The sequence below is a fragment of the Dermochelys coriacea genome, chromosome 24 (assembly GCF_009764565.3).
Source record: "Dermochelys coriacea isolate rDerCor1 chromosome 24, rDerCor1.pri.v4, whole genome shotgun sequence".
Classification (NCBI taxonomy): Eukaryota; Metazoa; Chordata; order Testudines; family Dermochelyidae; genus Dermochelys; species Dermochelys coriacea.
In genome coordinates, this window is record NC_050091.1 from 7,815,725 (window position 1) to 7,840,544 (window position 24,820).

The following is a 24,820-nucleotide window of genomic DNA, read 5'->3' on the forward strand; positions in this document are numbered from 1 at the left end:
TATATAGGGCTGTTTGAAGGAACATTTATTGGCCTGTGGTACACAAGAAGCCAGGCTAATGGTCCTGTCTGGCCTTAAACTCTTATGAAATCTGCTTATACTATGGTAGGACCTAGGAGTCACGGTCACAGATCAGAGCCCCACTGTGCTAGGCGCAGTACAGACACGGCCCCAAAGAGCTGATCATGAAAGTGTTTTATTAAAGCCCCACCTTCTAGAGTCATAGAATGACCGAAGATTTCATTTTTTAACAAAGCTGCTCGCCCTTGTGTGTGCAGTGGAAGGTTTGAAAGGCTCAGGAACAGCCTCCCCCCAGTGATTACTTTTAAAATTCTCAGGATTATTAAACCGCGCCCGTGATTTTCCAAACGCTTGGAGCTGGCGACAGTGGGGGCTCCCCAGGCGGGCTCGGGGCCCCTTTGCACTAGGTGCCATATACAGTAATAAAAAGGGGACAGTCCCTGCCCCAGAGAGGTCCCAGTCAGGGTTTATGACAAGGGGGAACAGCTGGACAGAAATAGAGCAGTGGGGTGGAGGGTAGCGCGGTGGTTTGCCCCTTAGGCTGGGATGCCTGGAGCTAAGCCAACCTCATCACAGAACGAGCCGCACCTGAGTGGAATCAGGGAATTGCCCATAAAGAGCCAGGCTAAAGCCCTGATGCAGGGCAGCTGGGGACAGAGCTGGATGGTGAGCTAGGGTAGGAAAGGAAGCTGAGAGCAGAGACAAGGGGGCCTGGGACAAGAGAGACCCTGACTAAATGGGAGAGATTAGGAGACCCAGAGAGGCAACAAAAAAACAACAAGGTGGGAAATAGCCCCGGTAAAACTGCAGCCCTGGTAAAGGGGCGGAGTGGAGCTAGCTGTTCAGGGCAGGGCCGCAGAGCCCTGCGGTGAGGGGGGAGCTGGGTTTCCCTACCAGCCCTAGCAAAGGGGGCTGCAGGCTGAACCTTGAAGACAACAGCCCCAGAGAGGGCAGAAGGGTCTCATTTGTGTTCAGACATTTCTGGCTGTTCAGACATTTTAGTTGGTGACTCCCAAAGAAATGGCCTGAGGACTGTGCCCCCGAGTGGGAAACCAGCACAGAGCCTCAGCAGCCATCTGCAGGGGGTGCCCTGCGGCGAGGGGACTCAGTGACCGTGGCAAAAGGGCACAGGCTTTTGTGTGACGTTTGTGGCGTTGTAGCACGTGGCGGCCCGGATTGGGGCCCCGCTACGGCAGGTGCTGCACGCACAGATGACGCCCAAACACCGAGGAGCTAACAAAAAATAGAGAGGCGAGTTACAATCTGCTCACACCTTGGAAGGGCTGGGGCTGGGGAGCACTGGCCCATCTGTCAGGCTGTCCCAGTGTCCTGGCTGCACTCTAGGGAACTGTCTAGTCACGTTTCAAAAACCAGAGTCTCTGCTACAGTAGGGACCCCCCTCGTGTCAGGCTGTTCCATCATGGGGATGGCCACAGGCTTCCCCCTGACTCGACCTGCAATCCCATAAGTTCCTCGCTACAGATCCTCCTGGTTTGCCACCATAGGGTGGGGTCAAACAGGCCCAGGGCAGGGAACCCCACCAGGGCGAGAGGCAGCCAGTGATCTGTGGGCAGCCCCCGGGTGGGGAGGCAGATGGCATAGGCGGGAGAGTCCCTCACTGGAGTCCAGTGGAGGAGCTAAGAGCTCATGCAGCGTCACCGAGCAGCAAGGCCTCACAGCAAGGCCTCTTGACTAATGGTGGGTCTGTCTTTGTCCTGCCAGGCTTGGGGCTCTGCCCCTGCAGTGTGGGTTCCTCAGAGCACTGCCTAGGGGCGTGATATTGCCAGATCCCACCAGCCAAGCAAGGCCAGTTCAAATTGTTGGCATCCTACTGCGGAAGGGAGCATCTTTTCTCCCAAATCTGCCTTAAATCAAGCCACGGTGTGCTGGGGTGGCAGGAGGCCTTGCTTTTCTGATGAGGAAGGATAGTCCAGTGGTTAGAGCATTCGCCTCATGCTTGGGAAAGCTGGGGTCACATGCTAGATGTGGGGAAAATATTTACCGGGGAGTCTGGCCTGCTTCCTGCCCCATGTGGTGCCCCCAAAGAAGGGCAAGCTGCACCTCTGAGGAGTTCTCAGTACAGCATGAGAATGTACAGTTATTTTGCCAGGCTGCCAACTTTTCCCTGGCCTGAGGGTATTCACCCTGCTGAATAGCAAAGGTGTATTGCAAACAATGGAGGTGTACGAGCCTCTCAAAGAAAACATAGCAAGAAGCCATTATAATGGAAAACGTTAGACAACGTAAATATAGGGCGCACTACCAACTCCCCCTGTGTGTATGTATGCAACACAGGTGAATGCAATGGAGTAATAACAAAAGCTAACTTAATGCACCATCCTGGTTGAGAATTTAAACACCTGCCGTTTGGAAAATTCAAATCCCAAGACTAAAACCTTGCTTGCGCGCCAAGAACAATGAACTTGAAAGACCACGAATCTCAGCGCCACCTGGTGGCGCCTGCCACAGCAGCGTCATTGTGGCAGCCTTAGACCCCATGTCCAGCCCTCCAGCTACACGCTCAGCTCTGCACTTTAGTACACTGCCGACTTCATGGTAGGAAACGTAGCCCAGGGGGTTCAAACCAGTTTTGTGAGCTCTGCACTGAGCATCTTCAGCTCTGTCCAAGGCCCTTGTGCTCGTTAAGGACTAAAGGGCTGGGATATATTCTACAAGGAAAATGCATCCCTGAGATAGCAAAGATTAAGGAGGAAAACAACAGTTCCGAAGTGTCTTATGGGGAGAAGAGCACCATTTTAGTCCTATATTTTTATTACTATTCTCCTCGGGTTCTTATACTGTGCCTAGCACAAGGTATCCAAGCAGCTTATGGCATCACTTAGCCTCCATGGAGATCAGGGCGCTGTTGCGCTAGGTGCGGTACATACACATACCATAGGAGCTTTGTTTCCAAAGTTTGCGTACAAAGGTGGAAGAAATGTACATTATCCCTATTTTACAGACAGGGAATTGCAGCACGCCGAGATGCAGCGACTTCCCCAGCACCATCCGGTGAGTCGATGGCAGAGCAAAGGGCTAAAGCCAGGTCTTCTGTGCCCCTACTCCCCGGTTTAACCATCTTTTCCCTCTCTGCACCCAGGAAGTCAAATAGAAATCAATATTTGCCACACAACCCCACTTTGGAGCGAGAACAGCCTAGAGGGTATTTTTGATTATAATGTTTTAAAGGTTTACCGTTGGGATCCCTTCTCATTCAGAGCTTCAGTCCCTAGGATGAAGCTGCTATACACACCAAGGCACTTGTCTTGCTCTGTCCTGAACTTTGGCACAGCGTTGCTGTGTGCTGTTAACTGCTGCGTTCCATCCCCGAGGTGGCTGCATTCCCATGGAAGTGATTCTTGGGCAGAAAGCACTCTAGGTTGAAAGGCCCTACAGAATCATGATCGTATTAGTCACGTATTTTTAACATCACCCTTTCTATGGGGCACCGACTCCCAATCTGGTAGATGTTGACCCTTCCAATCCTTCTTTTCATACCCTGGCAACTGCAACATGAGTCAATGCAGTGTTCATAGGCTTTAGCTATGCTGATATTCAGTGCTTAATTTGCTATGAAAGAGGTGCTGGGCCCCAAGCAATTTTTTTTACATTCAAAACGGATGCAGCAAACCCAGAGGTGCCGGGGCTACGAACTGCCAAGCCGAGAGGTGTTGGGGCTGTGAACTGCCAAGCCCAGAGGTGTTGGGGCTCAGCCCTGGCACTGCTGATATTTCATGCCAGGCCAGCAACAACAGTGCTGCAGTGGAAACAAGGAAAAGGTGATAGTCACGTTCTCTTTTGCTACAAGGGAATCCCCCTGGCTGACAAGCGGCCGTCTTAGGGTTTAAAAAATAATTGCTGGCTCACTGAGGCCCAATCCTGCGAGATGCTGAGTACCACAGATCTCAGGGAAGACTTGGTAAAGGGACTACTAAGTAGGGTTGCTTGGTGTCCGTTTTTTGACTGGAATGCCCAGTCGAAAAGGGACACTGGCAGCTCCGGTCAGTACTGCTGACTGGACTGTTAAAAGTCCGGTTGGCGTGTAGATGGCAGGCTCCCTACCCAGCACCACACAGCTCCCAGAAGCAACCGGCATGTCTCTCTGGCTCCTACATGGAGGCACGGCCAGGGGGCTCCACGCACACTGCCCCCACCCTGAGCGTCGGCTCTGCATCTCCGATTGGCCGATGGGAGCTGTAGAGGTGGTGCCTGTGGACGGGGGCAGCGTGTGCAGAGCCGCCTGGTCGTGCTTCCATGAATCGAAGGGACACATCGCTGCTTCTGGGAGCTGCCTGAGATCTGCATCACCTGGAGCCTGCACCCCATCCCGCACCCCAACCCCCTGCCCCAGCCATGAGCTCCCTCCTGTACCCAAACTCCCTCCCAGAGCCTGCACCCTGCATCCCAACCTCCTGCCCCAGCCTAAGTCCCCTCCTGCACCCTGCACTCCTTCCCGCACTCCTGCCCCAGCTCAGAATCCCCTCCCATACTCCAAACCCCTTGGCCCCAGCCCGGAGCCCCCTCCTGCAGCCCAAACCCCTCCTCCCCGGCCCCACTCCCTAGCTGGCACCCCAGCCAGAGCCCTCACCTCCCCCCCCTGCCCTCTGCCCCCACCCCCTGAAAATGAGCGAGTGCGGGGGGCGAACAACCGAGGGAGGGGGGAATGGAGTGAGCAGGGGTGGGGGCTTGGGGAAGAGGCAGGACAGGGGGCTGGGCAAGGGTGTTCGGTTTTGTGCGATTAGAAAGTTGGCAACCCAACCAGTAAGTGCAAAGAAAAGGGGGCGTGGGGAAAGTCTACTCCCAGGACTGCAGGCTGGGAACTTGTTGCTTTATTTAACTGCATCACAACAGAGAGTTGCTGGGTGGGGGGAGACCCCCCCCCACGGATAGGGGGAATCCTTATGCCACTAACCAAACAGGAACTAAGCGGGTTTGTGTGGAGCATGACTCCAACCCATAATACTCTGCGTAACCCAGTGAACCCTTGATGACCTTACCTACAGAAGTCAATGAGGATGGCGGGTTCCCTGCCCTGTGCATCCTGCAGCCAAGCCCCGGAGCAGCAGGCCAGTTGCAGCCTCCCTCCCTGTCCCTCCTTCTGTTTTTTGGCACCCTTTCCATTTCTATAGGGGAAGGGGCGGGGGCTGATCTCTGCTCAAATAAATTTGTTCGTCCCTAAGGTGCCACAAGTCCTCCTTTTCTTTTTGTGAATACAGACTAACACGGCTGCTGCTCTGAAACCTGTCATTCTGTATGAAGAAATCTTCCTGGCAGGCAGCAGCCATGAGACAAGCGAGCTCTCCTGGGGTGGCACATTGCCTGGGAAAAGTGAGAGCCACGTGGTTGAAAGGCAGCAGCAGAGGAGAGCAGGGATAAGACACACACTGACGACTGTCATCATGCAACCCAGAAGCATCCTCGCTCCTGCAGGCACCAGATGCTCCAGGTAAGAAGCTGCCGGGTGCCCTCTACTACCTGTTCACGATGGACAGAGGCTCGAAGGCGCTGCGTTCTGAGCCGCCCTGAGCTGCAGCCTCGACCCTGCTAGCAGTGGGAGGAAGGCAACTGATTTGCAAAACAGTTCTTTTGCCTCTTGGTTGGGTTTTGCCTTGGGAATGGGGGCAGCAGCACGTCGCTGCAAAGCCTGTGGTGGCAGGGCATGGAGGTGGGTTTGGGGGTGTCCTTCTCTCTGGAGAAGCCCAGACTTTGGGGAGATTGGTCCTTGGAGCTGATGGGTCGGGGGGAGGGGGGATACGTGCATTGCAAGATCCCCTGCAGAGCTCCATTGAGAACCAAAAAGACTCTGGTATCAGTCAGAGCATCACTGAAAATTATGGAGAGGGTTAGAAAACACAGAACCCAGCTTGTTCCATGACCTGGGACCTACCTGTCACCGGCATGTCGGACTCAGTGATTACAGCCGTCCCTTCTGAAAAAAATCAGTGAGTGGAACTCCATTGGCTTAGGAGAGAGATGCCGGCCGGGTCAATATTTTGGAGAAATTGAGATCCTGAAATGGGGCAGCTTGCCATGAGGAAAAGCGATGCAATCTTGTTCCTTAAATACAGCTGGTTCATTTCACTCGGGCAGCCCGATTTTTCAGTTCTGCCCTTTCCATTCTAGCTTTTCCAACACAAAAGGGCTTACCTTAAAACAGAGAGCAGACATTGGTTCCAGTTGCCTGTCGCCAAATTGCATGCTGGCTAAATTCTCCTGGGAGGCTTGGTCGATGTTTTTGTCTGGCGCTTTGCAGACTGATCACTTTTTCAATATGTTTTTAATATCCAGGGCAAGGATGTTACCAAGTTCGACCTGAGTTAAAATGCTTAGCAGCAACTCTGCAAATAATGGGTTGTTTTGCATGCTACAGTATAGCACAGAGACTTCACAAACATTTCCATGTGCTACTGCTTTTAGTCAAATGCCGTTCCGAATGAGAAACGGGGTGATTTTTCTTTAGCCTCTTGTTAATCAATCTTTTTCTTTTTTGTAAGGGCACATGGCTGTGATCGTGTGTGAATATCCTAATTTCTAATGCACATTTCTGAGATAAATGGCATTGCCGGCTGGAAGAATATATAAGTCTTTAGTGTTAATCCAGAGCATGATAAACCTAATACATTGGGATAGACCCTCAATGTTTGCAAACCAGCACGGCTCCACTCACCGAGTAGTTTGACTTGCCAGTGTACCTCAGTTGAGGGGCTGGCTCGGCGGGTTTTAAAAATAACTGGCATTTACGTGTTGATCAGCCACAAATTCAGCTGTGCAGAAGGAAAGGCAGGTGCATTGAGTTAAGATATTTGGTTCTGATGCGTTAAATAAACCCAATTATCTCCTACAGCCTCATCCAATTGATTTGAACCAGACTATTCATGGAGTAAGGTGTGAGTAAGGATGGGTAGGGCCATCGAGTCCAGTGCCCTGTCTCTGACGCTGGCCAGCACCAGCTGCTATCAGCCGTGCCTTAGAGATTGGCTTAAGCCCTGAAGCACACGGGGTAATATCTCTGCCAAAGGGATTGTTAGCAATAACTACACTAACCCTGGATCTTCTAGTTATCCATATAAATGTCCAGTCCCTCTGTGAATCTTGCTAAGTTCTTGGCTTCAGCCACTTCCTGTAGTGGTAAGTTCCACAGGCTTGTCACACATTGGGTGAAAAGGTCTTTCCTTCTGTCATCTTTTCATTTCGTTGAGCATCCCCTTGTCCCAGCATTGGGACACAGAGAGACCAAAATCTGGACAGCTGGAGGGTAACTAGTATCCGGAAATCTTCAACGGGGCGGAGATCTTTGGGAGCGCTACAAGTCTTTGGCCACGGGGCCCTTTAAAGGAGTTCAGCCAGTTTCTCTGGGCGCTGCCGCAGGCTTGTTGAGGGCTGAGTGCAAATAACAAGGTGTTAGCTGGTTTCAAGGCAAAGCCAGGAACTGTCATATGGAGAGCGGCATCATAAAAAGCAGCAAACTCACTTCGCTTGGGCTATAATTAGCACCGATCAAACTTCATGATGTAAATGCAGCGTCGTGCCAAGGTTGGCTATTTAAAGAGTCGCTAATGTGCAATTCTGTCTCGGTCAATAATCCTTGGTGGCTCTGTGCTGTCCCTGGATTTCTGGGAGAAACGTGTCCCTCTCGTGCGCTGTCATAAACTGCAGGTCGCCACTTCCAGGGGGTCATTTCCTGGCTGGCTCCTTCTGCTGGGATCTGGGCCCCCCCCCCGGAGATGAAAAGGATGGGTTAGTGGTTAGGGCACTAGCTAAGGTCTTCGGAGAACCAGGTACAATTCCTAGCTCTGCTTACAGGCTTCCGGGGTGACCTTGAGCAAGTCACTTCAGGCCAGATTCACACAGGGGACTTCTGTCTCTGTGCATTGCATGGGGAGAGTTAGGCACCTAGGAAAGGCAGCCCCAGGCACCAGGAAACTGCATAAGCTAGGAAGCAGTGCAAAACAGAGGTATGGGGGGCGGGGGAGCTGTGAGAGTACGCAACAGCCTCGTGGTTAGGGGTACACCTTTAGTATGTAGGAGACGCTGGGTCCAAGCCCCTGCTCCAGATCAGACGGAGCACAGATTTGAAGCTGAGTTCCTCCACCAGCTCGGGGGGGAGAGACATGTGTCATTGTCTGATCACCCTGCAGTGACTTGTGTTCGGGCGAGGGGTGCTCAGCACTCTCCGACTGGATCGCGCCCCGCAGGGGAGACAGGTGGGGAATCGCTTCATTTGAAAATCACCCTGGGGGCTGAGCAGTTCGTTAGTTGAGGAGCGGGGTCAGGACTCGGCTTTGCCCAGGCCTGACTGCAGAAATCTTGGGGAGGGGGAACCCTCGCTCTGGCAATGAACGGGTTAATGGGGGCTGAGGGGCTGGTTCTGCTCCCTGTCTGCACCAGGAGGCTGGAGAAGGGGCTGAGTGGGGTAGAGGCAGCAGGGACTAGGAGGTGCTGCAGGGAAGGAATTCCACAATCCCTTTCTTGGCCTTGGAGGGTGCAGAGGCTGGCCGGGGAGCTGGCTGGCCCCTCCAGGATCTGGGCTTCCAGTGGGCTTGATTGAGGGTCAGGTTGAAGGTCAAGCCCCAGGAGGGCAGTAGCTGGGTTAAGTTTGTACTTTGTGGGTTCCCGGGGGGAGCCCTGGGGTTCTGGCCCGGAGAGAAGGGTGAACCTAGAGAGGCTGTGGGAGAGGCCAGCTGACAGGCTACGGCAGGGAGGCAGCAGCAAGGGGTCTGACGGGGCAGACGTCAGCTGCCGGTTATAGGGTCCCTGGTCTGGAACCCAGTATAGAGCCTGGGCCGGGCTTCCCCCACCCGCCGCTGGGGAAGGTGGCGTGAGGCCTGTGAGAAGGGGATAAGGATGGCGGAAAACCCAGAGGGAAGGGCTGTGAGGCCCATGGGACCGAGGAGCAGACCTCAGGTTGTTGCATCTTTCTCTTGGGATCCCTGGTCCCCCAAAAGGAGTGGCACTAAACTGTGACCTGGCCGGCAGGCCGAGTCGCCAGATGGGAGCACTGCAGCGCTGGAGTAACCATTGCCAAGGTTCATAGTAGCAGCCGTGTTAGTCTGTATTCGCAAAAAGAAAAGGAGTACTTGTGGCACCTTAGAGACTAACAAATTTATTAGAGCATAAGCTTTCGTGAGCTACAGCTCACTTCATCGGATGCATTTGGTGGAAAACTTGGGAGGTTTTCCACTGAATGCATCCGATGAAGTGAGCTGTAGCTCACGAAAGCTTATGCTCTAATAAATTTGTTAGTCTCTAAGGTGCCACAAGTACTCCTTTTCTCATTGCCAGGGGGTGCTCGAGAGGAAAGCACTGCTATGCTAAACCCAGCCACGAGGGGACGCACCAGTCAGATTGTCTACAGGCTCATAAGGAGTTAAGCGACAGTGAGGAGCATGTCAGTGTCTCCATGTCCAGTGGCTCCATGTCTAGTTGGCAGCCGGTGTCAAGTGGAGTGCCCCAGGGGTCGGTCCTGGGGCCCGTTTTGTTCAATATCTTCATAAATGATCTGGAGGATGGTGTGGATTGCACTCTCAGCAAATTTGCGGATGATACTAAACTGGGAGGAGTGGTAGATACGCTGGAGGGGAGGGATAGGATACAGAAGGACCTAGACAAATTGGAGGATTGGGCCAAAAGAAATCTAATGAGGTTCAATAAGGATAAGTGCAGGGTCCTGCACTTAGGATGGAAGAATCCAATGCACCGCTACAGACTAGGGACCGAATGGCTCGGCAGCAGTTCTGCGGAAAAGGACCTAGGGGTGACAGTGGACGAGAAGCTGGATATGAGTCAGCAGTGTGCCCTTGTTGCCAAGAAGGCCAATGGCATTTTGGGATGTATAAGTAGGGGCATAGCGAGCAGATCGAGGGACGTGATCGTTCCCCTCTATTCGACACTGGTGAGGCCTCATCTGGAGTACTGTGTCCAGTTTTGGGCCCCACACTACAAGAAGGATGTGGATAAATTGGAAAGAGTACAGCGAAGGGCAACAAAAATGATTAGGGGTCTAGAGCACATGACTTATGAGGAGAGGCTGAGGGAGCTGGGATTGTTTAGTCTGCAGAAGAGAAGAATGAGGGGGGATTTGATAGCTGCTTTCAACTACCTGAAAGGGGGTTTCAAAGAGGATGGCTCTAGACTGTTCTCAATGGTAGCAGATGACAGAACGAGGAGTAATGGTCTCAAGTTGCAATGGGGGAGGTTTAGATTGGATATTAGGAAAAACTTTTTCACTAAGAGGGTGGTGAAACACTGGAATGCGTTACCTAGGGAGGTGGTAGAATCTCCTTCCTTAGAGGTTTTTAAGGTCAGGCTTGACAAAGCCCTGGCTAGGATGATTTAACTGGGACTTGGTCCTGCTTTGAGCAGGGGGTTGGACTAGATGACCTTCTGGGGTCCCTTCCAACCCTGATATTCTATGATTCTATGATTCTATGATTCTAGTGGTGCCTAAATCCCTGTGTGTATCTATCCCGTCTGTGCTCTGTGCCTCAGTTTCCCCATCTGTACAATGGGGATAACAGCACCGTCTGATCTCACAGGGGTGCATGAAGATAAATACAGTAAAGACGGCAAGGCACTCAGGTACTACAGCAAGGGGGGCCAGATAAGGGCCTTCGACTAGACTCCGCAGGAATTATTGGATCAAACACTTACCGCTCCTGCTTAATGAGCGAACATCTTGGAACTGTAGTGACAGGGTCAGTTGGAGGAGGCAGTTTGCTCCAGCGCACCAGGCTGGGCGCGGTTTGAGAATTCCCATTGGTTGGGACGAGGCGGTGGCTGCTGAGGGCTGGCTCAGGGGGTGGTAACCGGGAGGTGACGGTGCAGAAGGTCAGGCTAGGAGAGACTGGGGTGTGCCCTGAGGGTCAGGCTAGGAGAGAGTGGGGTGTGCCCAGAGGGTCAGGCTAGCGGAGGCTGGGGTGTGCCCAGTGGGTCAGGCTAGAAGAGACTGGGGTGTGCCCAGAGGGTCAGGCTAGGGGAGGCTGGGGTGTGCCCAGAGGGTCAGGCTAGAAGAGACTGGGGTGTGCCCAGAGGGTCAGGCTGGGGGAGGCTGGGGTGTGCCCAGAGTACAGAATTGTTCCGGAGCCTGCTCCTGCTGAAAACAAGTGGGAGAAACTCCGGGTGACATCGACGGAACAGCACTGGGGCCTGGACCTCTCGGACTCCGGGAGCTGTAAGTCGGAGAAGAACAGAATTCCTTGCAAAGGAAGACAGACATTGGGCCCATCCCCTGCCGGTGGAGATCAGCTCGCACAGGTTACCCTGGTGTAACTGAGTGGAGGGATTGGCCCTACGGCTTTGAATTCTATGGAAAACAGCCTCAAGGTGAATTTTAGACAGGTGTGTGCCATGAATGAAAAGCAGCCTGCAGCCCTCCCTGAGTTACCTGCCTCTCGGCCTTTCAAACCCTCGAGTTAGGCGCTTGTTTAATCTGATCTGCCAAATCAGTTGCCGCCCCTCTAGAGCCCGCACCCAGGTGGACAATTCGGGGACCCGTTAGCCCAGTGTGAATGCAGCAGTCCTGTCACCTCTGCTGATCACCTGGGCCAGTTTGGCGCTAGTGGAGATGTGGCCAAGATGAAATGATTCAACTAGCCCAACCCCCTGCAATCCCACGGTGCCCTTCTGGAAATCAGCCAGAGTCCGCTGCTTCTTACTCCGAAGTCACGGCAGCTGAGAGGTGAGGGCAGTGCTAGTGAGGCTGGGGGGTGAAACTTTACCCCTATTCAGAGAGGCTGGTTTGAATGTATTGGAGCATTGGGGTTGAAATTAGCAGTTCATTTCTCTAGCCTATAGCCAGAGCCCTCATGTTAAAACACTGTCCCCGGCCAGGAATGCGAGACCCTTACTAGCAAATGAAGGCTCAGACTGGAAGCTCTGCAGGGCAGGTATCATCTGGTTTTGTTCTGTGTTTGTACAGCCCCGAGCGCGGTGCGGTCTTGGGCCATGACTGCTGCAATGCCGATACTAAATAACAAAGCCTCATTTACGTCGCACCGGCCACCCCTGGGTGGCTGATTGGCCAGATTCGAAAGGCCAGCCAGCAGGGGGTGGCTTTCCAACCCTACGGCTGGACCGACCATTCAGACAACAGTTGTGTTATGGCAGGAGGATCGTAAAGCCCGGGGGAGCTGCTGGCATGGATGCAGTGCATCAGATCCTCTGGTGTGAGATGGAGGCGGGTATTTGAGGGGTGGACGAAGTTCTGGGAAATGAAAGGACATTAATAACCTTCCAGAACTTGTGAAGTCACTATTGGCAACTTAGTGACTGGCCAAGAGGTGCTAATTATAAGTGATATAGACATAGGCGAGCTGTTGAGCTGTCTTCCAATGACGTAATGTAAAATACCTTATGGTATTTTAATGAGTGAGGCAAGGTTGTAGGTTCAGGATTCCTGGGTTTTTTTCCCCAGCTTTGCTCGTCAAACAATGGTGAGTCCTTCTCTGGGCGGAGGAATGGCTCAGTGGTTTGAGCATTGGCCTGCTAAACCCAGGGTTGTGAGTTCAATCCTTGAGGGGGCCATTTAGGGATTTGGGGCAAAAATTGGGGATTGGTCCTGCTTTGAGCAGGGGGTTGGACTAGATGACCTCCTGAGGTCCCTTCCAATCCTGATATTCTATGATTTAATGGGTTGAAATGTGCCCTGTCTGTAAAATGGGGTGAATGAGACCCACTGTGCAGGGGGATTTGTGAGGGTCTGAGGATCCCCAGCTGTAAGATCAGACCCTTGGATGTTAACGAGGTGATTGGGTGAGGAGGGGGAGAGTCTGGGATACAGAGTTCAGATCCTTACTCTAGCCTTGTTCCTTTATTAATTCTAATTAATTTGAGTGTATCTAATTAATTGACTAATTCCATCATTAAACAGTCACTCCTGTTTCTGAGTAAATGTGTTGCGTGGGACTGTCGCTGGAGAGGGAGTAAAGCTGTAGGAACGCCACTGACTTGATGGGAATCACCCTGAATTGATATCTGAGCAGGACTGACCCTACCCCAGCTTCTTGCTTATTTTCCCATTCAGATACCTCTAGTGACAAAAAACTAGTTAACTGGGGTAGGCCGTACCTTCTGGCTCCTCCGGAAAACACCCCCATGTGAAGGAGTGTATGATCTACCCCTTTAAGATACAGGCTGCAGCTAGGAGCCAAAACAGGCTGGGTTGGGCTATATGAACAAGCAGCTGAACAAGAGAGAGGATTGTGGAACCCGTGCTGACTTCAATGGCTGGGCTGTGGCTCAGACCAGACACAGAGACTTTGTGGACTTTAAGCTTGGGAGCTCTGCACCAGAATCCTGAGCTAAGACCCTTCCCCGAGATCCTAAAGAGGACGTACTTATTTTGTTAGTTTGTTTTGGCTTCCCCTTGCCTGGATCCTTTACTTATTGATGACCCACGGGGCAGGAATAATGTGCAGTACCTCATCTGGCCACAAGGGGTGGGGTGGGGGGGTGTACGTGGCACATGCCATGAGTTGCACAGTGTTCTGAGGTTTGATAGCCCCAGTTCCTGGAGCTGTGATTTTTAGGAGCTTTTATTTAAACTTTTTTAAAAGCAAGTTTCCAGCCCCGTGACTAGGGAGAAAAGCTCGAACACCTTGCCCCCAAAAGGCCCACGAAGCAGACCGCAAATCAAAAGTATTCGACATTTATTTAAAAAAAAACAAACCAACAACTCGTGCTTTTTAAGCCACTCTTTTGATTTTGTTGAAGGGCCTGATTCATGCTTTCTGAACACTGCGGGTGGCAATAGTGGGGTTTTCAGTGGGACCCCAACATGTCCATCTATCAGCTTCTCTGGTATTGTAGTATAGTGCTCATCAAGGGGTTAACAGGGTTATTCAGAGAATTATGAGTTGTGGCCACATTCATAAATCCCTGAACTTCTAAGGAATGACTGCCCCCAGGCAAAGCTCAGTGTACATGGGATCAGACTAGGGTCACCAGATAGCAAGTCGGAAAAATCAGGACTGGGGAGAGGGAATAAAGTGGGGGAGGGGGTAATAGGGTCCTATATAAGACAAAGCCCCTAATAATCAGGACAGTTTTGATAACATCGGGACATCTGCTCAGCCTAGATCAGACAGGGAGTAGTTATTTGATAGGGGAGGGGTATCTTTCTACTAGGGACAATCAGGAATTGTATTAGATGACTGGAGCTGCTGTGTAAAATCAGGTGGGTGGGGGCGGTACTCTGTCCAGGCTCCACCCACTAAATAAACTCCACCCACACAAGTCACCAAAATGAGACCCCACTCATAACAAAGTCTATACAGATATTCAAAATATATTTGTGTTGCCACTGACCAGGCTGGGCTTGGCTCATGCTTGGTGGGGCTTGACAGTGTCTCCTTGGGCTCAGCTCCTCCCAAGTTGGGGGGGAAAATAAGTGGTGGCCTCTCCTGCACGTTACCCACTTGAGGCACGAAACGAGACGCCGCGCATACTAGACGGTCCTGATCTATGTCCCTCGCTCTGCTCTCATGCCAGGAATGGAAAGGGCGGACTGGGCTGATGTTTAAATTCTCATCACTGGGCGTCACAGTTCGCTCCTCCCCGAGGTGACCGGGGCAAGTCAGACCTCGCCGAGGGATTGTCCCAAGTTCCCCACAGTCCGTCGGTGAACCTCCAAAAAAGCGAAGAAAGCGTTTCTTCCCAGTCGTGCCTGACCTCTTAAAAAATGAAAGCGGAGACTCTGGAGAACAAGGCTGTGGGCTCAGAGCGGTGGTGGGAGGGTGCGTGCCAGCCGTTCCTGAGCGCTGGATAAGGTCCGTGAAAGCTAAAGGTTACCTGGATTGATTGAGAGCGCAGGAGGTCTTTGCAGAGCTCTCGTTACTCAAGATGAAATACAAGGTGTAGCACCACTCCGGACGTGCCGACGCCCACAAATAGGACCACAGCATTGCAGGGCCTTCGTCACAGAGATGAATTCCACCTTCCCCTTGAAGAAGGCTCCTCGCCTGGGTAAGGCAAACAGAGGTTCACCATCGATCCCAGCCCAGGCGTGAGCAGCCGCACGGCAAAGCCCTGCCCAAGTTACAGTGTCCTCACCGGTGCTGCGTTCCCCTGTGGACTTCTGGGGGCGCAGCCCATGGTGCTTTGTGCTGCTCTGAGTGGAGCTGCCTTGTGATTCTTCCCTGGTCAATTGGGGGAGAACTTGTGTGTGCTTCTAGGCATACAGAGGGCTGTCAGCCCTCGAGGGGTTTAACCTGCATCCTCACTGCCAAGTGAGCAGGGTCCCAGGCCAAGTAAAAGGGGGACCCGAGCTCTAATTTATAGCTCCAGCCAGGCCAGCTGGGATCGGAAGCACCAAACTTGGGGGAGATGGTTTTGTGTGTGGACAGGAGAGGGGGGAAGGGCAACGCCCGACTTAGCCTCCAGTGAAGACGTATCATGAATGCCTCACACACCCCTCACCAGCCAGGCTCTCACCCCGCTGAGTCAATAGAGAGTGAGCAGCTCTCTATCCTTTATTTATGGTTTTAAACACCAGCAGCGAATGGGCTCCACCTGGCAGGTGAACATCAGCCCGGCGTTGATACTGGCGGTGTGGCTTAAACCCACTACTGGGCAAATTCTCTCTGTTCCCAACCCAAGAGGCAGCTCAGCGACATGGGTGCAAAGTCTAATGGAGGGCAGAATCGGGCCCGTCACAGAATCCCTGGGCAGAGTCGGGCCCGTCGCAGAATCCCTGGGCAGAATCGGGCCTGTCGCAGAATCCCCGGGCAGAATTGGCCCGCTGGGTCTAAGCCAGTACCAAGTTCTCATTTCTTCCTTTGCACTGCAGTCTCTGCCCCCATCTGCCCCTCACCCCCTTTTCTCTTTGGCCAACACACCTGCATTAGCCTGATTAAATCTCTCTCTGCTCAGATCTCTGAATCTAATCACCATCCATCTGTCTCCTGGAGCTACTTAGGAGTTGGCAGCTCTGAGCTTGGACACTTAGGCTGTGTTTTTACTGAAAAAGGCCTTTTTAAAAAAAACTAATTAAAACTGTGTTGCCAGCACAAAATGATCCCGGAGCCAGATCGTGTTTGCAGCGGTTGTTTTCAACCCGTCAGCATTGGCCTTCCGTGGCAAAACGAGTAGGTGAGAAATTGGTTTCTCTTGGGGGGTTTCGACTGGAAAATGCCGTCCGTTCTGTACACTTGGTCTACACTTAGAATTTACAGCAGCATAGGTGTGTCGGGCAGGGATGTGAAAAAATCACCCCTGCCCAGCGACACAGCTATGGTGACACCCTGTACTGGTGTAGACACAACTATATCCACAGAAAACTGCTTCGGTCGGCCTAGTTAATGTCATTCAGGGAGGTAGTGTTCCTACACTGGTGGAAAAACTTCCTCTGTCGGTGCACGCTACATTTATACACTGGGAGGCTATGTGCGCATGCGCTGTGTAGGACAGGTGTAGCTTAAGCATCATTCCCCCAGGGTTGGGTGGGTTTGTCGTACCTTGGGAGTTAATTGCTAAGAAAAAATGCAGGGTCTCTCTCACTTAGCCTTCACCCCCCTCCTGTTGCTCCATTGCCTGTTTCCTCTGCGCCACTGCAGTTAGCTGCCGTAGGGATAATAATTCCCCAAGGTTTCTTTCGCCCTGAAGGATCCAAAAGAGCTTTGCAAATGATGACCAAATCCTGCAGTCCTTACTTAGGCAATTCTACCATTCAAGTCACCGGAGGTTTTGTCCAAGAATAAAAATGCACTTTGCCTGGCACCAAAATGCAGTCTGTTCTGGGGTGGAACACGGCAGCACACAACAATGCAACATATTTTATTTGTCATATATATATATATAAATATTTCTTTATCCTAAAAGCAAGGAGAGACACCGTACCGTTCCTACCATCTGTACAATCTAAACTCAATGTGACACCACAACAAGTGAGGATTGGAAAGAGACTGAGACTAGATTGGAATAACCCAGCCAGCGTTCTCAGCAGACGGAATGGGTGAGAATTTGGCCACGACATCAGGAGAGAAGCCCTTTCTCTTCCAGCAGCTGCAGTTCAAGGGCATTATCATTGCTCCATGGCTGAAAGACTTCACCAGCATTGAGTGGAACTCGGATCCCATTGCAAAGGGGATTCTGTACATGGAAATTGGATTGGTAGAAGATTATTGAGCCCTGGGAATCTAAGAGAACTGAACATAATGTTTTTTAAAGGGAGGCCACCTCTGCTCTCTGAGAACATCTTGTGGAGAGATGCTAAACTCCAGCCGAGCTGTACAGGGGATTTGCAGTCCTTGTTCCTCTCTGAAAACAGGGGACAAAACTGACACCTTTTAATTATACCTACAGCCCAGTCCTGCTCCTCTGGTGTGCCAGGATCTACCCGGAGTAGCCCTGCCGGAGTGATGCTGAATTTACACCAGCGTCACGGAGATCAGGATCTGTCTCCATCCTCTAGCCGGTAAAGAAAGACAACATTAGGAAGCGCCATGCGTGCCAGACCTCATTTCACCAATGACATCCTAGTCGAGTAGGGAAAGGCAACAGCTCCCATTCCAATGAATTCTTGTCCTCCCACCCCTTCCAAGCCCCCCCCACCTCTATGATGAATGTTCTCCCCCTTTTCAATCATCCCTTGCTTTGATGTCTGCGTTTTAATGCATGTGCTGGCAAGATGCCACAGGGGCACTCAAAGGAGATTGCTTTCCTTGGCCTGACTTGAGAGCCACAGCGTCTCGGCCTTTGCAAACAGAGAATTGCCAGCCGGCAGGGTAGGAGGAAGCCAGCCAGGCCTCTGGATTGGAGATGCAACCATCTCTCAGCGCTTGTACAAGCGTGGGCACATAACAGCCGTCTCCGCATTGCCCTAGCCACTATTAGACAAGGAGCGCTAAAATCTAGCTTTCAGCCTGAATAATAGTGCCCTGCCTAGAAAGCAGAGGTTCCCAAACTGTGGGGCATGCTCCCCTAGGGGGGCATGGAGCGGAGGAATGTTCGGGGGGTGGCATGGCAGGATCCAGGCCAGCCCCAGTCCCATAGGAGGTGGGGAGGGAGCTCCACCCAGCCCTGTTCTGCTCCCAGCTCTGCTCTGGCCCTGCTCACAAGCCATGGCTCCCAGCCCGTGCCCATACCCACCCCCTGACTGTGGCCCAGCTGCGGCTCCGTTCTCGGCCCCGTCCCTGCTCCCGCTCCCAGTCTCACCTGCAATTGAGGCCCCAGCCTTGGCCCCCTTGCCCCTGTCTGCATTCCCCTCCCCCCGGAGCTGGGGCCCTGCTCCCAGCCCTGGCTTCAGGGGGTGAGGGGAGGCTGGATAGAGGTAAGGGACGGGGCGTGACCCTGAAAAGTTTGGGGACCACTGCTATAGACAGTCTCCTTCTCCTGCCTGTCAGGCTGTTGCTGCGTGCTGTTAAAGGCTGCTGTACCTCACCCCAGAAGAGGCTGCTTGTCAGCAGTTCTAGGTACACTTCTAAAGTGCTTTGTGGAAGGTGCTAGCAGAGGGCAAAGTGGCTGGGAAGTATCGGCGGAGGGGAGGAAGAGTAACGGGATGAAGTTAGGGAGAGGTAAATTTAAGCTGAATAGCCAGGAAGATGAAGATATGGGTTAGGGAGGCAATCATCCCCTGGGGGCCAGTGGTAGATACAGCTGGCGAATATACCATGGGGCAGAGAATGGGCACTAGGCACCATGACCTGGCATTAGAGCGAAATCAGGGTCTTGTGTCTAACCCGCCGAGCAACCAGCCAAGAGATTTGAGTTCCATTCCCAGCTCCGCTACAGATCCCAGGTGTGACCTTGGACAAGTCACTTAGTCTCTCTGGGCTTCAACTTTTTGTTTTCTTACAGTCACCCCCATTTCCTTCACTCTTGGCCTATCTTGTCTGTTCGGACAGCAAGTGCCAGGGGCAGGGACTGTTCCTCCCTGTGGCAGTGCAGCACCTGACACAATGGGGTCTAGATCTCAGCTGAGTTGTCTGATCACAGGGGAAGACAGGGTGTTTCAAGGGATAGAGCACTGGACTGGGACTCAGGAGACCTGCGTTTGAGTCTCAGCTCTGCCACTGGGGGACCGTGAGCAAGTCCCTGACCCTCTCTGTGCCTCAGTTTCCCCATCGGTATAATGGGGATAATGATACTGACCTCCTTTGTAACACACTTGGCGATCTAGGGGGGAAGAGCTAGGTCGTACTGTTATCCCCATGTACAGAGGGGGGCACGGAGGCTAAGTGACTTGTGCAAGGTCACACAGGGAGTCGGTGGCAGAACAGGGAGATTAACCCATGTCTCCACAGTCCTAGGCTTGGGCTCTAACCGCTGGGCCATGCTGCCTCTGTAGTAGCTGTGTTTCTGCAATGCACCCTCCTGCTTGCAGTTATGGGGGTTTTTAAGGCTGCAGCATCAGATCCCTGCCCGCTTTGTCTCCAGAGGCTCAGCCTCCCGGGGCGCAAGTGACAAACACTCACAGGGACCTGAGCGTATCTTTGCCCCCGTCCTACAGAACCAGCCAGTTCCCTTGCAGATAGTTCCTACTGACGGGTGTCTCCATCTATGAATGACGAGTCACCGACCATTTTGATTCTCTCTCCCCAGCGGGCCATGACCTGCGAGAAGGACAGCGTGGCCAGTGGGAGCCCTGGGGAAACGCGGAAGTCGAACCAGAATCTCTTTGCTGCGATCTGAGCTGGCCGTGCCAACAGACACCCCGCCAGGGTCATGATTAAAGGTAAGTGTGTCTTCCCGGAGGACACCGGATGGTGGCTGGAAACTCGGGTTGGAATTAAATGACAAAAGCCGCCCGTCTCTGGGAAATCACATACAACGTGGCAGGGGCGTGTGTCTGACGCGCTGGGCTGGCATGGGAGAGACCTGGGTTCAAGTCTGCACTCTTGCACAGCTGCCTGGTGGCACCTAACCCTGCCGTGAAGGGCTGGAAGAACACCAGCTACCCACTGGAGAAGACCCTTTGCCGTCCCCAGCAGCCAAACCCCCTGCCGTGGGAATGGGGTGTGTGTGCTGGGACAGAGCATCCCTCTTAATGCTGCGGATAGAAACCCCTTGTTCAGGGCTTAATGCCAACCCTCTGTTGGGGAAGGGGCGGGGGCAGGTTATCCCGGCACTACAGGGTTTGTTGCACCTCCCTGTGGCAGACACTAGATGGGGCACTGGTCTGAGGGAGGCTATTTCTGCATTCCCCCGGGAGCAGCAGTGCCTCTGGTCGAGGACCACGTCCGAGCGAGGGGCAGGGTTTCCCTGCCTGTCTGGGAAAAGCAAGTGCCCGGTGTTTCATTCCTGCCAGATCCAGGCACAGGCTAGCAACAGCTTTAGTCCCTGGGGGCATCTCCACAGTAGCAGCAGGGGTAACTTCCAGCTTGGGCAGACGTTCCAGCCCAGTTCCCCAGCCCTCCCAGTTGGGATTCAGTCTCAGATCACTCACTTGCCCAACAAGATCCCATGGTAGCCTTGGCCGAAAATGAAAGCAGCTGGATCACCGGTCCCTAGGGATAGCTCCCTCCCTGGGATCAGACTGATAAGGCTCTGCACCATTGAAAGGCATCTTGCAGCAAATGACGAGGATGGGTGATGGCGGCCTCTTTGCCAACGCCAGGTCCTGTTAGGGACACTTTCAAGATGCTTGGTGCGACACCAACAGTGGATAAAACCCATCAGTAAGGCTAAGATTTTGTCACGGATATTTTTGGTAAAAGTCACGGACAGGTCACGGGCTTCCGTGAAATTTTCTTTATTGCCCGTGACCTGTCTGTGACTTTTACTAAAAATATGCATGACAAAATGAGGAGCTGCGGGGTCCCCAGGGTGGTACCCCGAAGCTCCCTGCCACCATGGGCAGCGGGGACCCTGCAGCTCCTGACTGCCACGGGCTGAAGTCACGGAGGTCTCTGGAAGTCACGGATTCTGTGACTTCTGCGACCTCCGGGACTAAATCGTAGCCTCCCCCATCAGTGCTGCAGGAATTTATGCTCTGAAGCCTTCCAAACTTGTCAGACGGCAGCTGTAGAGAACACGGTTTTCTACCCCTTGGGCGTTCGTTAGAGGGGAACTTGCATTTTAATAAATCATTCGAGGCTGGAAAAGTTCCCGGCATCGTCCTCTGGTTTAAAAATAATACATCATATCCCAGGGCCACTGAATTTCAGTGCTGAGCGAGATCCATTGTCCTTCACCTGCAATGCTAACCGGGACTGCCAACATGGGGGTGGGGGATAAAATACAGCCTTGGGTGTGCGTGTCGGACATGGAGAGGCATTTAAATCACATTGATAATGTCAGCTCTGCTGTGGGTTAGCTGGCATTCTCCAGAAGGCAAAGGTTTTATCAGCCGTGGTGTGATCCAGCGGGTGGAAGGCTGGACAGGGACTCAGGAACCCGGGTTCTAGTTCCGGCTCTGCCAATGATGTGCTGCATGACCTTGGACAAGTCCCTTTCTCCTCCTGGGCCCACGGGGGACTCTCCTCCTTTAAGTGTTTCTGAGGTCAACAGATTGCCAACGTATCAGGTGCTGTGGAGGAATTGTGACTTTAGGAGCATCCTTGCAGGGAGAGAGAGTCAAATGCTAACCCTATCCTGCTACCAGGTCGAGAGGCAAATTGGGGCCCAGATTTGGTCCTTGGGAGATAGCACAGTGACTTGCCCTGGCCCGACGCCATGGTGATGGGCACCAAGGGAAAGAACAAAGAGCCAGCCCTGCACTGGTATTAGGTTTGTGATACTGTGCTGTCTGGCTCTTAGATAGGTGGGCCTGCTGCATGGCTCTCCCAAGGCACCCATGGCCAGCTGCTGTCTAGGTGTAAAATTGCTTCGGTTCTCTTACTATGGGATGTTCTTGTTTTGCAGGAAGCAAGTAAGATGGTGGCTGGGCCTTTCCTAGACTCTCCCTTCTCTTGGGTTTGTTGGCATCCCCTGTTCTTCCTTGCCCTGGAGGCCCTCCTGACAGGATCCAGCTGGAGCTGCCCTTCCAGGTGCCACTGCTCCTCCCAGGACAGGTCTGTCTTCTGCAATCGCCGGCGCCTGACCACTGTGCCGGGCGGGATCCCCCCGGAGTCTGAGCTCCTGGACCTGAGCAAGAACCGGATCAGGACCTTGCATCAGGGCATGTTCTCCCGCCTGCAGCCCTTGAAGGAGCTGGACTTGAGCGAGAACATCATCTCCAACATCGAGCCTGGAGCCTTTAACAGCCTGCAGAAGCTGATGACCCTGCGGCTGAAGAGTAACCAGCTGAAAATCGTCCCGCCTGGAATCTTCACCGGCCTCCCTAACCTCACCATCCTTGACATCAGCGAAAACAAGATTGTCATCTTCCTGGACCACTCCTTCAAAGACCTGTTCAACCTTAGGAAGCTGGAGGCTGGGGACAACCACCTGGTCTTCATTTCACCGCAAGCCTTCAGCGGGCTCCTCCGTCTGCAGCAGCTCACCCTGGAGAAGTGCAACTTGACGGGCGTGCCCCAGCTGGCCCTCTCCCAGCTTCACCACCTGGTGGAGCTCCGGTTCAAGGTGCTCAACATCAGTGTCCTCCACAACTACTCCTTCCGGAGGCTGCATCGCTTGAATGTGCTGGAGATCAACCGCTGGCCTTTCCTGGCGACGCTGGAGCCCCGCAGCCTCTTGGGACTGAACTTGACCTCCTTGTCCATCACCAAGTGCAACCTCAGCGCCGTTCCTTATGAGGCGTTCAGGCATTTGGTTTATCTCCGGTACCTGGATCTCTCCCACAACCCCATCTCGGTGATCCATGGGAAGAGGCTGAGTGACCTTTCGCGCCTTCAGGAATTCCACCTCTCTGGAGGCAAGCTGGCCACCATCGCCACCAGTGCCTTCCAAGGACTCAGCTACTTCCGGCTGCTCAACGTCTCTGGTAACGCCCTGAGGACCTTGGAAGAAGGGGTCTTCCACTCAGTGGGGAACCTGGAGATCCTGCGGTTAGACAGGAACCCCCTGGCCTGTGACTGCCGGCTCCTATGGATTATCCGAAGGCGACGCAGGCTTAACTTTGGAGGGCAGCAGCCCGCCTGCGCGAGCCCCACAACGGTGAGAGGGAAAGTCTTCAAGGACTTCTCTGACGTCCTCCTGCCCAGTCACTTCACCTGCAGGAAGTCTAAGATCCCAGACAAGACACCTCAGCAGGTGAGTGTGGAAGAGGGGGGCAAAGCAACCCTGAGCTGCAAGGGCGAAGGGGATCCACATCCAACCGTCTACTGGGTGTCGCCTCATAACATCCGCCTGGACTCTACCCACAAGGGGCGGATGAGGGTCTTTGCAGATGGCACCTTGGAGATCGACTATGCCCTAGCCCAGGACAGTGGCACCTATCACTGCGTTGCCAGCAATGTAGCAGGGAACGACACTTTGCTGGCGCACCTTCTCGTGAGCAAGCCCTCCACCCAGTTGGGCAACGACTCCTTCCTGTTCTCCAACTGCTCGGAGGCCTTCCAGACGTCCCTCATCGATGTGGGCACGCTGGTGGGAGTCTTGGCCATGGGCATCCTGCCATTCCTCAGCTCGGTCACTGTCTGCTTCATCTTCATCTTCTTCTGGAGCAAGAGCAAAGGGAAGGTCAAGCATCACGCCACCTTCGAGTTTGTCCCTCATTATCCCCATGCGGCCTGGAACAAGCCGCGCAGCAGTGGCAGTGGCAAGTTTGCCATGAAACTCATGTGATGGGGGGGCCATTTTCTCACCTCAGGCCCCCATAGCTTTGTAAACCTGGAAATGAAAAAATGCAGAGAACTTACAAAAGTGGTTCATCTCTGTGAGCTGCCGATGCCAGCACCACGCTCCACCTGTGTAGCAGTGCGGGGGGCCGGGGAGTCTTGTGGTCAGCATGAAGCAGAGGTCGTTTATAGTTGACCTTTTTGGCCGACTCTCAGGGACCTGGCAATGATACTGGTGCAGGTTTGGTGTAAAGATAACATGTTAAGGCAGAAGCTAGAGACTATGGACTTGGAGGCGTGGGGAGTTGGGCCTGGATATGAAGACTTTCATCTCTAGGTCACTGGTTCTAACCCCGCCTAGGTTGGCAGGGGCTGGAGAGGTGGGGACCTCTGGGGAATGAGGTTAGTGGGGCGTGGTGAAGTTCCCAGGGGGCAGCTGTCACATCTCAATAACTGGATGAGCCATGGTCCTTACTCCAGGAAGTGGTCAGGTTTGAGGTGTGTTGGCTGGGAAGCATGGGGGGAAAACATAAATGTCCCACAGCTGTGGAGAGAGGATGTGTCCTAAAACAGCGAGGTAAACAAGGAAGGATCTTGTGGGACATTGTAAAATCATGGCTCCTTACCCTGGAGTGGAACAGCTCTCACAACATGGCAGAAAATAATAAAACTGTCCGAGCGGGGCAATTTGTCAGGGATTTTGGCAGTTCTGCTATAAAATGATGGGGGTAACCTGGGGAGGGTTAATAATTGGAAATGTCTTTGCCAGGCCTGGAGTCATCTTTGTCCCTGAAATCACCCAGATCCTTAATGGGCTCCCAGAGGGGAGACAAAATATTCATCTTTCCCCTCTCCTCGTGACCCTTTTAAAACCTCTCAATCTGCAGTGAATTATTCATGTCAGGCAAAAACCAAGAGTGCTGCTACATGCAATCTATTAAAACCACTGTGGTTGAAAGTCTTGTCTAATGCTTAACCAGATCGTCGAGAGCAATAAATAACACTCCACACTTCTATAGCAACCGCGAGCCAAAGAGCTCAAAGCCCATCACAGTCATTACGGGGTTACACCTCATGACAACCCGTTGACGCAGGTAAACAGCACAATCCCCGTGCTATAGATGGGGAAACCAAGGCACGGAGCAGGGCAGCGTTGTGTCCTTTGCTCTTTATGCTACAACACT

The 24,820-nt window shown here is 53.0% G+C and overlaps 2 protein-coding genes across 2 annotated transcripts in view; both read left to right on the forward strand.

Moving 5' to 3' along the window:
* RORC (RAR related orphan receptor C) overlaps positions 1-9,974 on the forward strand; it is an 80,362-nt gene extending 70,388 nt beyond the window's left edge. Inside the window, exons 11-13 of the transcript XR_006276953.1 lie at positions 1,052-1,055; positions 5,524-5,530; positions 9,965-9,974. The gene's annotated coding sequence lies outside the window, so the exon portion shown is untranslated. The remainder of the gene's footprint in view (positions 1-1,051; positions 1,056-5,523; positions 5,531-9,964) is intronic.
* On the forward strand, positions 549-24,591 carry LINGO4 (leucine rich repeat and Ig domain containing 4). The gene is made up of 5 exons (XM_038383475.2): positions 549-803; positions 2,984-3,033; positions 5,238-5,467; positions 19,558-19,690; positions 21,820-24,591. The coding sequence occupies exon 5, from the start codon at positions 21,832-21,834 to the stop codon at positions 23,641-23,643; it is 1,812 nt and encodes a 603-aa protein (XP_038239403.1). The 5' UTR covers positions 549-803; positions 2,984-3,033; positions 5,238-5,467; positions 19,558-19,690; positions 21,820-21,831; the 3' UTR covers positions 23,644-24,591.
* Positions 24,592-24,820: the final 229 nt, after the last annotated feature.